This window comes from Hydra vulgaris, chromosome 12 (assembly GCF_038396675.1).
Source record: "Hydra vulgaris chromosome 12, alternate assembly HydraT2T_AEP".
NCBI lineage: Eukaryota > Metazoa > Cnidaria > Hydrozoa > Anthoathecata > Hydridae > Hydra > Hydra vulgaris.
The window spans coordinates 67,192,604-67,207,500 of NC_088931.1; the positions used below are offsets into that span (position 1 = coordinate 67,192,604).

The following is a 14,897-nucleotide window of genomic DNA, read 5'->3' on the forward strand; positions in this document are numbered from 1 at the left end:
CTTCTCCGTAAAATATTATGACCGCAATCCTCTTTAATGAATATCATTATTACTCTCAATACTTGTGTATATCATTCATTCCACACATATGAATATTATGGTCCCTCCTCTTTTTATGTTCATTCCGCACATATGAATATCATTGTCCCTCCTCTTTTTATATATTTAATAACTTAAATAACAGCTATAAATTTTCTTTAATTTTTTTCAAATATCAAAACGCAGTGAATCTATTTCTACAAAAGCAGTATGAAAGAAAATTTTGTTGTACTGTTAATTAAAAATCATATATCATCTTTTCATATACTATGCTTAGATTTTTATTTCATCACCTTTTCATGACAACCCTAAGAATTTTATCATATATCACCTTTTCACGTACTATACTAAGACATTCATCATATAATACTTTATCATGTAGACATTTATCATATATAATCTTTTCATGTACTATTTTAAAACCTCATGTATTAACTTTTTTATGTACTATCCTAAATGAATTAAGCAAAACTGATCATAACTGATCTGGAACATTTATCTATTATGTTAAAGCAACTCAAAATATTATTTTCTAGTAGTATCTTCACAGTTTTATCTTAGTAACTTAAACATTAAAAGTGTATGAGCTTTTTCTTATAATTCTAATAAAATTAAGAAACAATTGTACTTAAAAAAAATTTAAACTTAAAATCATAAAACGCAATTAAAAAAAACCAAGAGTTCTGTAGCAATGTATTTAAAAATAACTGACAAATACTATACAAATAAAATTAAATAAATGAGAAAATAACAATACAAAATTAAAAAAATAATAATAACAAATATATTTTTACACTGATTTATTCAAAATAAATTATTTTATTTTACATAAAACTTTTTTGAAGAATTTTTTGCATGATCTAGGAGAAGTTGAGCTGGCTTAAATTGGGATTCACCAATAAGCTTTTGATATTTTTCCATCAATTTTACTAGATTGCCTGCTCCATACGTATCCACAAACCGAAAAGGTCCTAAAAAATTCCAAAACATATTAGACAAACATTAAATCTAAAATATTTCAATTTTTTTTCAATAAGTATTATAGCTATGAAAAAACCTCCGTGTGGTGGTGGAAAGCCTAAACCAAACACAGCACCAATATCACCATCAACCTTTAAAAATAAACAAACAAATTAAAAAAAAAGAATTGAATTTACAAAATAAATTAGGATTTATCACAAAATCTCACTGGACTGTTGAGAATTCCTTCTTCTAAACACAAAACAGCTTCATTTGTCATCCGACTAACTAAACGAAGAGCTGTCTCTTCATCTGTTAGACTAAAATAAATGATAATTAAATTAAAAAATTAAAAAAAAATAAACAGTTGTAATTTAAAAGTTGTTTTTTATAACACTCACCCAGTTACTGGTGTTTTTTGATACTTTTTAATGATTTCAAGCGCACCTTCATTTATCTAAAAATGTAAAAGTGAATGTTGCAATATATTAAAATTGAAAAAAGAAATTTTTCAATCATTTTTCAAATTAGACCAGGGATGAGGAGTCCCAAAAAGGACTCCGGACTTAAAAGTCACAAAAAGGTTACTTCTTCCTAGTTTTTGGTTTCCAGAAGCTCACAAAATATAAAAAAGTTTATGGACTTAAAATAGGAAAAAAAATTAAAACTTTTATGTAAGAGGAACAATCATTTTTTGAGCCCGGAGTCTTTAGGTATAATGGCGGCAAGAACTCCGGGACTCGGGGCTTAAAATTAATAAGTTCCAAGCCATTAAATCTCATAAATTTATTTCTTATGGCATATCATAAGTCAACAAACATGTTTAGAGCGTCTGGACTGTAGTGTCCAGAAAAAAATAAGATATTTTTGCTGAGATGCTGCAAAAAATAGAGATATTTTTGATAAGGATGCCGTGTCCTTTTGGGACTCTGGCATCCTTATCAAATCCTCCTCATCCTCCGCTTCCCTGTCCCAGACATATGCTACATTAGACCACAGGCCATCTAACTGTATCGTTCAGTTTTGAAGTGCAGTCATGAGTTGTAACCATTTTACAAATTATTAAGCGTTATAAGGTATAATAAATTGATGGTTAAAATTTCTCATTTGGTAAATGCGCAGTTTTTAAGATATAGCTCTTTAAAACTTTTAATTTTCAATCTTATCATGTGTTTTGTTTCCTTCACACCATTTTTTTTAAATCAATTTAATGTTTGTGTATTTTACCAAAGACCACTAATAAAGACATACACTGTGAAAACTGTTAAAAATTGTGTTCCATGAATTACATATCAAAAATGTTTTTGAATTCCATAAACAAAATGTCAGCAGAATGCTAAACTTTGTACCGACTTGTTAATTTAAGTGGAATTTAAAAATTTAAATAAACTATATCTTAAAAACCACGCATTTATCATTGCAATTACTTGCATTGGCGTATTGAACTAGTTTACACAAAAATGTACGAATGCAAATTAAAGTATAAAAGGAGCCAAGTTGCTAGCAGAAGGAAAAATTGTTGCTGAGAATTCTCTTAATTTTTTTGGAAAGATTGTTTTATCATCATCAAGATCTTTAATATTATTAAAGATCATCAAACAAACAGTTATACTTGCAGGAAGCACTCATCCATTTTATTAAGATTTTATCAAAAAATCAATGAAAAAGAATGAATGAATCCAATAATAAAAGATGATCAGAGCTAGAATGTCTAGTAGAAAAAGCAACAGTTATAATCCCACTTGTAACAGTAATAGTTGTAAAGAGAACTCACATAAATTACCAGAAATTTGTTTAATTTGTTAAAAGGCAAAAAAAAAATTGAACTAAACTTAACTTAATACTTAAAGTAAACGAACAATGTAAAATTATCTCATATATCATAAAATTATCTCATTATCTTATATATTATCTTAAATACGGTTGACGATGTCAATCAGATTTCAGTGCAGATTTGGACGCTGCCCAAATTAAAATTTTAGAATTATTATTTTCAAATTTTATTTATTTTTCTTTTTTTTTATGACTAAAACTGTTATTTTTGCAAATAGACACAGATTTTCTCAGGGACAGTCTTGGTCAAGAAGGCGTGCAATTGCACATCCTTATATGACCACGCAAATAACACTTTGTTTTGACAATTTGACCATGGCTGTTTTGAAAATTTGAACTTAAAAAAGGCACTATAATAGCTTATCTAGACTAAATGTAAGAGAAAATAAAAAGAAAACAACTAAAACCTAACAAATAAATATATAAACAACAACAAAAAACCCCAAAAAACCCCTAAAAAACAAAAACACTAACATTATTTAAATCAAGTTTTTAGTTATGTTTAGAATAAAAAAATTCAAACTTTTATATTTGCAAGTGTTTTTATGATATTATGGGAACCCTTATAAATAAAGTAACAACTTTGATTGTTTGAATGATCGTTTAAAAAATATGCACATTTAATTTAAATTATAGTTGTTCATTTTACTAATTTTTAAATAATATTTAAAAATATAGCGAGTTTGCATACAAATACAGGATAGTAAATACTTACGCATAAAAAAAAGATAATTTAACTCTTTTTAAAACCATTTCATGCATTAATTCAACATACATTTTTTAAAAATTTAAACATAATCATTTATATGTAGAAAGTGTTACATGATAAAAGAAAAAGAATTAAATCAGTTCCATTTCAATGGAAACATTAAATTGCTTTTTTCTTTTGTCTGAAATACAACCCCTTATAAAGTTCAAAAAAATTATGTGATAAAAAATACTAATCCAGCTGCAAGACCGCTGATACAGGAGTCTGGCTGCTGGATTAGTGATTGATTCTTTGAAAGCATTTATAGAAGGGAACTATTGTGGTAAAAAAACATCAGGTAAAAATAAAATTATTAACTTCTTTTGAATTTGATAAACCTGGAAATACTTTATACTAAAGTTTACTCATAATGGTTATATTGAATGTTTATTCCGAGATTACTATATAGTTTCACTTTAAGTGCAATTCTTATTCAAATCTAACAGATTCTTAAGAACTCTTAAATTATAATCTTTAATTTGCAAATTTTAATAAAGGTCTACCGTCATCTTAAAGGACATATTCATAAATAAGCAGAATTAATTGATAATGTAAACCCTATGGAAGAAACTGGAAATGGATGTCTCATCATCCCTGATATAGAAAACTCTTTAACTACAATACAAGACACCTGTGATGCATATTTAAAGATGATTAGAACAGCGTATAAATGACCCTGAAACCAAATATGCCTCATAGCAGTTTTGAGACCCTTATAAAATGTCAAAGACTTAATGGTGTATGTCTTTTAGAAGGAAAAAGCAACAATAAAGCAGGTTATTGATTTTCTGGGATCAATTTGATAATCGCTAATAGAATTAACAAAAATCTAATTAAATTCTCATTTTTTAAATTTTTTTTTACTCAATCATTTTATTTTTTATATTTAATATTTTACTCTCAAGCCAGGAAAACAAAGGACAAAAAAGAGTTGAACGAGAAGAAGCCCCTGCCTATTTTGTAGTATCTCTACTAGACATGAATAATTTAAGTGGTACAGCCGCTTATTCCATTAAAAAGGCTATTGACAACATTTTATATAAAACTAGAAATAATCCTAACTTCAGAAATGTATAAAATCAAAGTCGTTAGCATTACTTCTGATGGAGAAAATGTCAATTTGGGCATTTATAATGGGGTCTTAACTCAAATGAAAGACGATAGGATGTGGCTCGTTAAAATTCACTGCATTCATTGAATTTACTAAATTATTACATAAATTTCACTTATTGTGGGTTTTGATAATGCTCTAGCTAATCACGGTATTAAAGCAGAAATAAAAGCAAAGCTTTTTGGGATATCTTAATGGCTTCATGACTACTGACTATTATGTATGGTTTGTAGTTCTTTAGACGTTTTAAAGAAATTAAGTCCATTACCTTTAAATTTTGAAAAGAAAACTTTAATGGTGTATGAGATAAAACCAGCTGTGAAATTAACTAAGGCTAGTTTAGTTAAAAAGAAACACGAAGAAATCGATGATATTTTTGATTCGTATTTAATAAAATTTAGAATTAAGGAAAAAGATAGTTTAACTTGTTTTATCTTATTTTAAAGATGATTACAAATTGAAAAAATCTAATCCAGAGTTTGTAGAGATTGAGCTTAACAATACGGCTAACATTAACTTGGAAAATGTAAATTCTAAAATACAAGTAAGAAAATCTGTAATTGACGTCATTTTGCCATTGAAAGACCATAGATTTAGTTCTTTGTTAAACCCTTGATTCAATGTTGTGGTTAGATCCGAAAATTTGGACAGAAGACAGAAGGACAGTATTGCAAGCATATACTTATTGCTTAACGAATACAAAATTCCTTTGGAGGCCGCAAAATTGATCAATAAAATGGTTATTTCCAAATGGAAAGTCAAATAACTAAAAATAAACACAGATTAAAAAGGAGTTACAGCTTCGGAACTATGGCAGGAAATGTTTTTGCATCTTAAAATAGAGTTCCCAAACCTACTTCTTCTAGTTGAACTTGTAATGTGCATGTTTTGCTCCAATTCGTTCATAGAACGTGTTTTCAGTATCTTGACTGTAATACTAACTGATCCCCATTTAAAAACAAAATTCATTATCAGTACTTTGAGCTTTATTTTAAAAAGTTTCGCTAATATAAAAACATTTGCAGAAAAAGTTTCGATGTTATTTACTTTAACACATAAATAAAAAATCATTTTATTCAGCGCAATTTGGTATGTAAAAATCGCATGCCTTCCTGACCAAGACTGATATATATATATATATATATATATATATATATATATATATATATATATATATATATATATATATATATATATATATATATATATATATATATATATATATATATATATATGAATATAAAATGAATATAAAATATAATAGGCAATAAAAGCAATAGGAAAATAAGAATAAGAAAGAAAAAGACACCAAGAAATGTGAACTTGTGCAATTTTTTTTTTTTTTTTTAATAATATATATATAATATAATATATATATATATAATATGTATATATATATAATATGTATATATATATAATATATATAAAACATAATATATATATATATATATAATATGTATATATATATATAATATGTATATATATATAATATATATATATATATAATATATATAATAAGTATATAAATATAAGCATCAAAAAAATTTAACATTCCATCCTAATGCCAATACACAATGCAATACACAATACACAATGCAAAATCCTTGGGAAAAGACAACTTGCCCCATCTTGGCAAAAACATTGTTACATTACATAAACACATTAATAGAGCTTTTTTCACTGCTCTGATGTTTTACTCTTGTAAAAACAAGCAGTTTAATGAACTATTATAACCAATCAAAAGCAAGATACCTCTTTTTTGTTTGCATACTTGTAAAAACCTTTTTTTGATTTTCTTCCTAAATAGATCAAGAATTTTTTTTAAAATTTTTTTTAGGCAGATCAATATTTTTATCTAGAAAAGTAAACTTAGGTGAAAAATCTCAATAAACCTAAAAATCCTCTGTCTACCATATCATTAAGCATTTGAATATTTCCACCAACCATTCTGGTAGAAAAAATAAAATTTATAAACAATAAAATAAAGAAAAATGTAAAAAAAAAAACATCCTACTTATTATCTTAACTAGTAATTCTTTATAGCTAACATTAAAATATTTTATAGCTAACATTAAAATATTTTATAGCTAACATTAAAATATTTTATAGCTAACATTAAAATATTTATAGCTAACATTAAAATATTTATAGCTAACATTAAAATATTTATAGCTAACATTAAAATATTTTAGCTAAAAAAAATTAGTCAATAGGAGGAAAAAAATTCTTTGTAATTTTTTATTTTAATGTTTAATTGAAAAACCTTAGTTATCTATTTATTTATATTTCATTCACTACACTTCTTTTAACAGAATAGAAATTTAACAGAAAAGTTAAAGTTAATTAAAGTAAATTGAAATTTGAAATATATAATAAAAAGTTTTTTTAACTTTTAAAAATTATATCTGGTTTTTATTTATAAAAAACTTTTAATCAAGGCTTAGTTTGTTCAACACTATACCTTCCTTTAAAGATATTACCCAAATGATTAGCAAATGATTAGCAAATGATTACCTTCCTTTAAAGATATTACCCAAATGATTAGCAATATGTGCAGCGACATCAATTCCAACCTACAACATTTTAACTCCAAAATTATATCTATTTTATATATCAACTTGAATAGGAATATAATGAAAACTATTACTAAAATAAAAAATTAAAATAATATTCATACATACCTCGTCAACTAATGTTACGCATCCCACAGGAAAACCAAAATTCTTTGAGCGCTGATCAAGATCGCGTGGGTTAATTCCTTCTGAAAGAAGCTGAAGAGCTTCCATCAAAGTTGGCATAAGAATTCGAGTTGTATAAAACCCAGGACCATCCTATAATATTTACAACTTAATGTTATCAATCTAATACATTGCAATATTACTAACATCCATAGGATATTTGTAAATAATTTATATTTAAACCAATTAAATTGTTAGAATGGTACTCTAAAATTTAAATGATTTATTTAAACTGTCAGAAAAAGTAAAAAAAATTCAAATTTTTTTTATTTTTTGGTGCCAAATTAAAGTGAATTTACGTAAATGTATAGTCTTAGCTTCTGTAAATCTTACCTTTACAACAATAACTGTTTTTCCTTGTTTTAAACCAACATCAACAGCAGAAGCTGAATAAATAAAAAACAATTCTAATTAGTTAGTTAAAAAACTATTTTAAACTCAAAATTTAACAACGACAAAATTATTACCTTATTATCATAAACTATTAAAAATTATATTAAAAATATTTTTTTAATATTGCATTAAAATAGTTTTATATTGACAAATTTTTATTAAAGTAGGGGTTTAGCATAATAAAAAAAAAAAAATCAGACTAAAGAATTTTCAGGGTGAATAAAGTTTCTCTTTGCTAAAAAATTAAAAACAACAAAAGCTATAATAGCAAAATTTTTAACTGTGGTCATATGTCTTTTGTTTCTTTTTTTTTTCTCTCTCTTTCAAATTTAGAGCCCATAGTTCTAACTGTGGTTTGAACAAGAATCCATAATACCATTTTCTTATTTAAATATGTCGATAATAATAAAACATATTAATAAAAATAAATTATGTTAGTAATATTAAGGCAAAACCATTTTAACGACCAGATGTCCTTACTGACATTAACCCGTTTACCAGATCTGAATATTTTCTAAATCTAAAGTTTTCAAGCCCCTACTATCCTAGAACACAATTAAATAGTAATTTTATATAAGAGTTTTCCTTCTGCTAGGTAAGTTACCTTCACCATGGCTTTAACTGTCATCTTTATTTATAAAAAATCTATAAGATTAACCTAAACCTAATTAAAAGGTTTTAATATATTTAAATAAATATTATCAAACAAAAGAATTACCGATTGCTTCCTTTGAAGTTTTTTCTGTAGTAATAATTTCAAGGAGAGGCATTTTGTCAACAGGTGAAAAGTAATGCATCCCAATTACCTGCTCTGGTCTTTTACTAACAGAAGCAATCTAGAAAGCCATTTAAATATTTTGCTTTAGAATTTATATTACAGCACCTAATAATGTTCTTTGGTGCTTAGCAGAATATATAAACATATATTTTACTAAAACAACATCAGGAATAACAAAAATGCTATAATAATGTTCTTTGGTGCTTAGCAGAATATATAAACATATATTTTACTAAAACAACATCAGGAATAACAAAAATAAACATATATTTTACTAAAACAACATCAGGAATAACAAAAATAAACATATATTTTACTAAAACAACATCAGGAAGAACAAAAATAAGGGCTTAAGATAAAAATGGGAGCAATCGCTTTTCAAGTTCATGTTTTTTGTAACTTTTTCAAGATTGCTGCCCAGTCCAAACCCTTAGTAGATGTAGTGGGGCTCCAAATGGCAGTAAACTATAAGATGGTCAATGTGTGTACTAAAGCCCAGTAAAGGTGGCAAACTATTTCAGTATAACATCAGATTGCTTATCTAAACGCGCATTTATTTTCTTTTATTGCTTATTTAAATAATACAAATAATTTAAATAAATATAATATACTTCAGCAATTGGAATAGCAGAAGTATTTGATGCAAACACACAATGTTCAGGTATAACTTTTTCAACTTCTTGTAAAACTTTATGTTTAACTTTAATATCTTCAAAAACTGCTTCAATGACCATATCTGTTTCAGAAAAATTCTGAATGAAAAAAAGTTATTATTGTAATTATTGAACATTGTATAAAAAAAAAAATTAAATAAAAAACTAAAAAAAAATATCTAATTTCTACAAGAAATAATGAAAAAAAAAATGTTGCAAAATATAAATGTATCATATAAATATAGTGAAAGGATAATTTAGACAAGATTATTACTACACATTTAGGGATAATTGAATGAATTTTTCTCACTGAAGAAAAATTGAAATATTTCTTTAGTCAAAGTACGCAACAGAACTTTTTTTTTTTTTCTTCCTATTTTTATTTTTTATTTACTTCTTTTATTCTAATCAGAGTATTTATATAATAAAATTAACTATATTAACAAATTATTTGATTCTAAGTTAAATATTCAAAAAGAAAAAAATTCAAAATTAAGATTTTACTTTGATTTTTAAATTAAAAAATTTTTCTTGATTTTTGCAGAAACAAAAGTTGATGAAGTTTTTTAGAATAAAACCATAACAATATTGAAAATTTTAAAACCATACAAAATAAAAATCCTACTAAATAGTCTAACTGAGTTTGAAGTTTTGACATAATAACATCTCGCTCAAATGTAGTGATTTGTCTTTTGCTTGCTCTCAAGTTAATACTAAAATACAAATTAGAATTGTAAAATTAAAAATTATTTAATAAAGAATGAGTAATATATATATATTATATATATATATATATATATATATATATATATATATATATATATATATATATATATATATATATATGTATATTAGTGCAGTCGGTTGATGCTTTTTTAAGTAACAATATTTCACTGCCGGACACCAACAAATCCTTTTGCACAACTTAAGTTTATATATTCCTGTATGTAAAACAATCGAGACACAAACCGTTAAGCGAATAAAATTGGTTAAATTGGTCTTTAAAGATAAGAAAGATTTGTGTCTTGTTGACGCCATTATATTACGTCACGGTCGTAGTAATAACCAAATTCGGACGAATAACGGACGAATAAATAAAAACATGGCACGTTGTTAATGATTGAACTTTGCAATGACATCGCAAACGGTGGACACTTTTTATTAACAACTATAAATAATTTTTTAAAGAGTGAAAAAAGAAAAAGAAAAATCAATAAATCAGGAGATATTTTGCTTTAGTTTTTCAAAAATATAATCAATTATAAAGAAAAAACAAAATATCTAAAAAGAAGAAAAAAGAACGAACTATTTGAAAGGATATAAAATAAACTACAAAAGTAACGAAAATAATAATAAACAAAAAAAAGTTTAAAAATGAATGAAAAAGGAAAGAAAACATTCGAAAATTTGGGAAAACTTGGCATAACAAGATTTTATATTGTTTTTACTTTTTTCATATTTCGTTAGTTATTCATTTCATATTATGATTTATTTTAAGGTAGTTTTATTTAGCTATGCAATGATGTTTTCCGTTATGTAATGATATTTTCTTTTCTTTAGTTTTTAGTATATGTAGTGCATATAGCTTTACTTATTATTTGTTGCTAATCATTAAAATCATTTGCTAGTTAATTACTCCATCATGTTAGTTTTATAAAGTGTTTCTTTTTTTTTTTCTATGTTTTATGAATTATTTATTGTTACTAGTTTGCTTGATTACATTATTATGCTTTGTACTTTTTTAGCGGTAGCTTTGTTTGTAATGTTTATCCCTTTTTTTGGTTTTTGTTTTTCACAGTGTTTTTCTGTTTTTGTTTTTTTTGTTTATTGTGTTATTGTGTTATTGTACAATATATTATGGTTTTCATATTTTAACAATTATGATTAACATATTTACTAAATCTATATAATTTTTTTAGTAGTAGTCGTTTTTATGTCATCGTTAATTGTTACGTTTTGTCAATTTTTTACTGTTTGTAACTGTAGCTATGTATGTATAAATGATTATTGTATAAAACGTAATATTGATTTATTTTATTTATTGTAATTACTGTATTACTATTATTATTATTATTACTATTAATAATATAATTATTAATATTACCAAGATTATTTGTATATATGTAAATTATTTTTATAAGGTATTTACTTGTATGCTCTGTATGTTGTATTACTCTGTATGCTTATTTCGTGATGCGCTTTTCATTTCTTTCAGTTTTAATAACAATCATGTCTACCAGTAAAAGAAGAAAAATAGAGCTTGTTGATGTCACACAATTTCCTGAGGTACTTGTTCCTGTGCGTGATATCAATTGGGAATTGTGCATTTTGTGTCAGCGTGTTTCACCGGAACCTCTTATAATTCCCAAAGAGGCAGGTTATAAAACTCTAAGTGAAAACTTGATCGAGTTCGATAATCATGAAGCTTTGCCACCAACTACTCGCTTGGATAAAATAAGTGATGGAAAGGAGTTATTGCACGCATTAATTGTTAATAAGGCAAAGTACCACAAGCTTTGCCGAAACAAGTACGACTCTCAGAAACTGCAGAGAATCATTGAGAGAAACCAAAATGTGCAAGATGATTCTGAAAACGCCCAGCGCTCTGCTAGGTGCATGCGATCCTCATGTAAAGCAGTTGACATAAAAAGTTGTTGTTTGTTTTGTGATGGTGAATCTGTGACAGGCAACCCCTTAGTACAGGCAAGCACAAAAGAAATTGGCCCAAAAGTGTATGCTCTAGCCATTGAAATGCAGGACACAAATCTGCTTAACAAAATAGCAAACCAAGATTTCATAGCACTCGAAGTCAAATATCATAAAGACTGTTACAGGGGATTTCTCAACAGAGCCCGCAGTCATGAGCGCTCCTTTAGCAATGATGAACACAATCTCTATCGATTGACTTATGGCTCTGTCATTGCGGAATTGGTTAGTTACATGGAAGAGATGTTTATATATGGTACATCATCCCCTGTTTTTAAGCTGTCTGACATCAATAAACTTTGTGCAGATCGTATGTTGAGTCTCGGAGTTCAGTCTGAGTCTATCAACCGAACTAGACTGAAGGACGATTTAATTTCCTTAGTTCCTGGTTTGAGGGAAGACAAGTGTGGTAAAGAAGTCATCTTAAGCTTTGAGCCAGATGTGGGTAATGCCATACGTGATGCTTGCAACTTCAACGATATGTCGGACGGTATTTGCATTGCTCAGGCAGCTGGTATTCTCCGTAGAGATATGTTTAGAGAGTTTCCCAAATTCAGCGGCTCGCTTATAGGCGACTTTGGATCTCGTGATTGTGTGCCACCTTCCCTTGTAAATTTTGTTAATACTCTTTTAGGAGGCTACAATATCGACAATGGTTCACCTGCTTCCGCACCCGAGCAGGAAGCTGCTTATTCCATTGCACAGTTAATTCGATTTAATAGTGTAAAGCGTAGCAGAGCCAACAGACCTCAACAAATACGTCATCAAGCAAACCAAGAAACTCCATTGGCCGTGTACCTTGGTTTGATGATCCATAACTGCACTCGGAAAAGATCAGTTGTCGACAAATTGAATTCTCTAGGTTTAAGTATTTCATATGACCGAGTTCAAGAAATTGAATCAAGTTTGACTAATGAAAAGTGCAAATTTTATGAGCAAATAGGTCATGTGATACCAAGTTGCCTGTCTGAAGGTGTTTTTACAACAGCTGCGATAGACAATATTGATCACAATCCATCTTCAACTACATCTAACGATTCATTCCACGGCTCTAGCGTCACAATTATTCAGCATCCGGATACTCCCCATTCAAATTCAAAATCCACTTCAGATGGACTCCTTTGGTCTAGGAAAATCAATAGCAAATTGCCGGATACATACACCACTCTCCCTGCAACGAATAATGTTGTTTCCGAACCACTAATGACCACCCTGAATGCATCACCTATTGCTAGTGATCCAATAACCATTGAGCAGTTGACACCTTGGCTAAATTCTGTGCAGGAGTCTGTGTATAACACATCAACAAATAAAACTTCATTCGCTGCTTTCCATGCGGAAAGAAATATGCATCCAGCAACCTTTCCATGTCATAACATACTATTGCCATTGCTAACAGATCACATTCAGTCTCCAGCAACAGTACGCCATTTGATGGATGTAATAATAAAAATAACGAGTGCTGTCAATAACAAACAAGGTGCTGTTATAACTGGTGATCAGCCCGTGTACGCAGTTGCAAAGTATATACAATGGAAGTTTCCGGATGTTTATGGAGAGGATAAAATAGTCATTATGATGGGTGGACTCCATATTGAAATGGCCATTCAAAACATGATTGGAAAGTGGTTGAAGGGCAGTGGTTGGACTGAAATGTTCATAAAAGCAGAGGTTGCTAGCATTGGAAGGAGTGAGTCGCTGCTTAAATCGTCGCACATAAAGAGAACAAGATATGCGCACGAAGTGAGCCTGGCATCTCTTTTCATTCTTCGTGATGAGGCGTATAAGCTAGATTGTAAGGACTTTGTTGAGTCATTGGAAGAGTGGATTTCCAGGAAAAGCAACGAATCTAATCAGTTTCTTTATTGGCAAACCGTTATGGAGTTGGAGAGCCTGCTACTGAGTTTTGTGCGCAGTATTCGCGAATCAAACTTCGAGGAGTACGTGCGAATGCTAAAGCAGATTGCTCCGTGGTTCTTCGCACTTGATCTAACTAATTACTCTCGCTGGTTGCCGGTTTTCATCAAAACCTTGGAAGAGCTACCTGTCCGACACCCTTATGTGTTTGAGGAATTCAAAAAGGGCCACTTCACAAGTAGGAAAACTAACGCGGACTTCTCTGCCATGTCTGATGACCAGCTTCATGAACAGAACAACAAATTGATCAAGAGTGACGGAGGAGCAATCAATGTACTTCATAACGAAACTGCTCTTCTTAAGTGGATGGTGGCTGGTCCAGAAATTTCTCGAATGATTAATGAGTTTGAGAATGAAGTTCGCAGTTCCACTTCTTTGGGTTATCAACACCGTCGCCATCATGAAGACAGAAATAGTTTTCAGACTCGTTATCTTCATCACGTGTCTGATGTGGTGAAATCTATGCGCGATGATGGGAATCCTTTTGCGGAGCAGTTACTGCAGACAGCAGACAACCATAAGATTATAATGTCCAATTCAGCCGAAAAAACTGTTCAAGAAGCCAAGATCACAGGGCAACAGCAATACAACGAGTACGTAGCTGACCGTCTTGTGTCCAGACAAAAGTCAATTCATGAGCCTTTGAAAAGAAACAAATTTGAATTGTTCCACAGTTTAAAAATTCCAGGTTCCAATCATAAAACTAAAATCGCTGATCTTAAACATGACTCCAACTACTTTTGTAAAATGTATGTAGCAAGTCAAAATCGTGTTAGTGATATAGAGGATTTCTTTTCACACGAAAACAACCGTTATCCGCCGTCATTTTCTGAATTCGGAAGGAAGCGTAAGGCCACCAGCAAATCAGATGTCCTCATTTGTTTGGAACAGTATGGTAGCGAGAAACAACAAGACTTCAACCTTGACTATAAGGTTTCTGCTCTGATTGTTGATGGTGCAGCACTCGTACACATGCTTCACCCGAGATCGTCAAAGACATTCTCTGACTACTGCGAAAATG

The 14,897-nt window shown here is 28.7% G+C and overlaps 2 protein-coding genes across 3 annotated transcripts in view; one reads left to right on the forward strand and one right to left on the reverse strand.

Moving 5' to 3' along the window:
* Nucleotides 1-720: 720 nt before the first annotated feature.
* LOC100197152 (trifunctional enzyme subunit alpha, mitochondrial) overlaps nt 721-14,897 on the reverse strand; it is a 41,803-nt gene continuing 27,626 nt past the window's right edge. Inside the window, exons 14-25 of one of the 2 annotated variants that reach the window (XM_065814212.1) lie at nt 9,879-9,966; nt 9,212-9,352; nt 8,541-8,658; nt 7,763-7,815; nt 7,373-7,522; nt 7,206-7,264; nt 6,584-6,639; nt 6,444-6,490; nt 1,401-1,456; nt 1,229-1,319; nt 1,097-1,151; nt 721-1,010 (exon numbers count right to left, since the gene is read on the reverse strand). In XM_065814212.1, the coding sequence (XP_065670284.1) occupies nt 859-1,010; nt 1,097-1,151; nt 1,229-1,319; nt 1,401-1,456; nt 6,444-6,490; nt 6,584-6,639; nt 7,206-7,264; nt 7,373-7,522; nt 7,763-7,815; nt 8,541-8,658; nt 9,212-9,352; nt 9,879-9,966 (1,066 nt within the window). In that variant the 3' untranslated portion in view covers nt 721-858. Of the gene's footprint in view, nt 1,011-1,096; nt 1,152-1,228; nt 1,320-1,400; nt 1,457-6,440; nt 6,491-6,583; nt 6,640-7,152; nt 7,265-7,372; nt 7,523-7,762; nt 7,816-8,540; nt 8,659-9,211; nt 9,353-9,878; nt 9,967-14,897 lie in introns of those variants that run through there. The other variant, XR_010642656.1, reaches the window with a different exon arrangement.
* The window catches only part of LOC136089121 (uncharacterized), a 5,444-nt gene continuing 1,226 nt past the window's right edge, over nt 10,680-14,897 (forward strand). Inside the window, exons 1-2 of the mRNA XM_065814847.1 lie at nt 10,680-10,751; nt 11,469-14,897. The exon at nt 11,469-14,897 is cut by the window's right edge and continues 1,226 nt beyond it. Of these exons, the coding sequence (XP_065670919.1) occupies nt 11,483-14,897 (3,415 nt within the window). The 5' untranslated portion in view covers nt 10,680-10,751; nt 11,469-11,482. The remainder of the gene's footprint in view (nt 10,752-11,468) is intronic.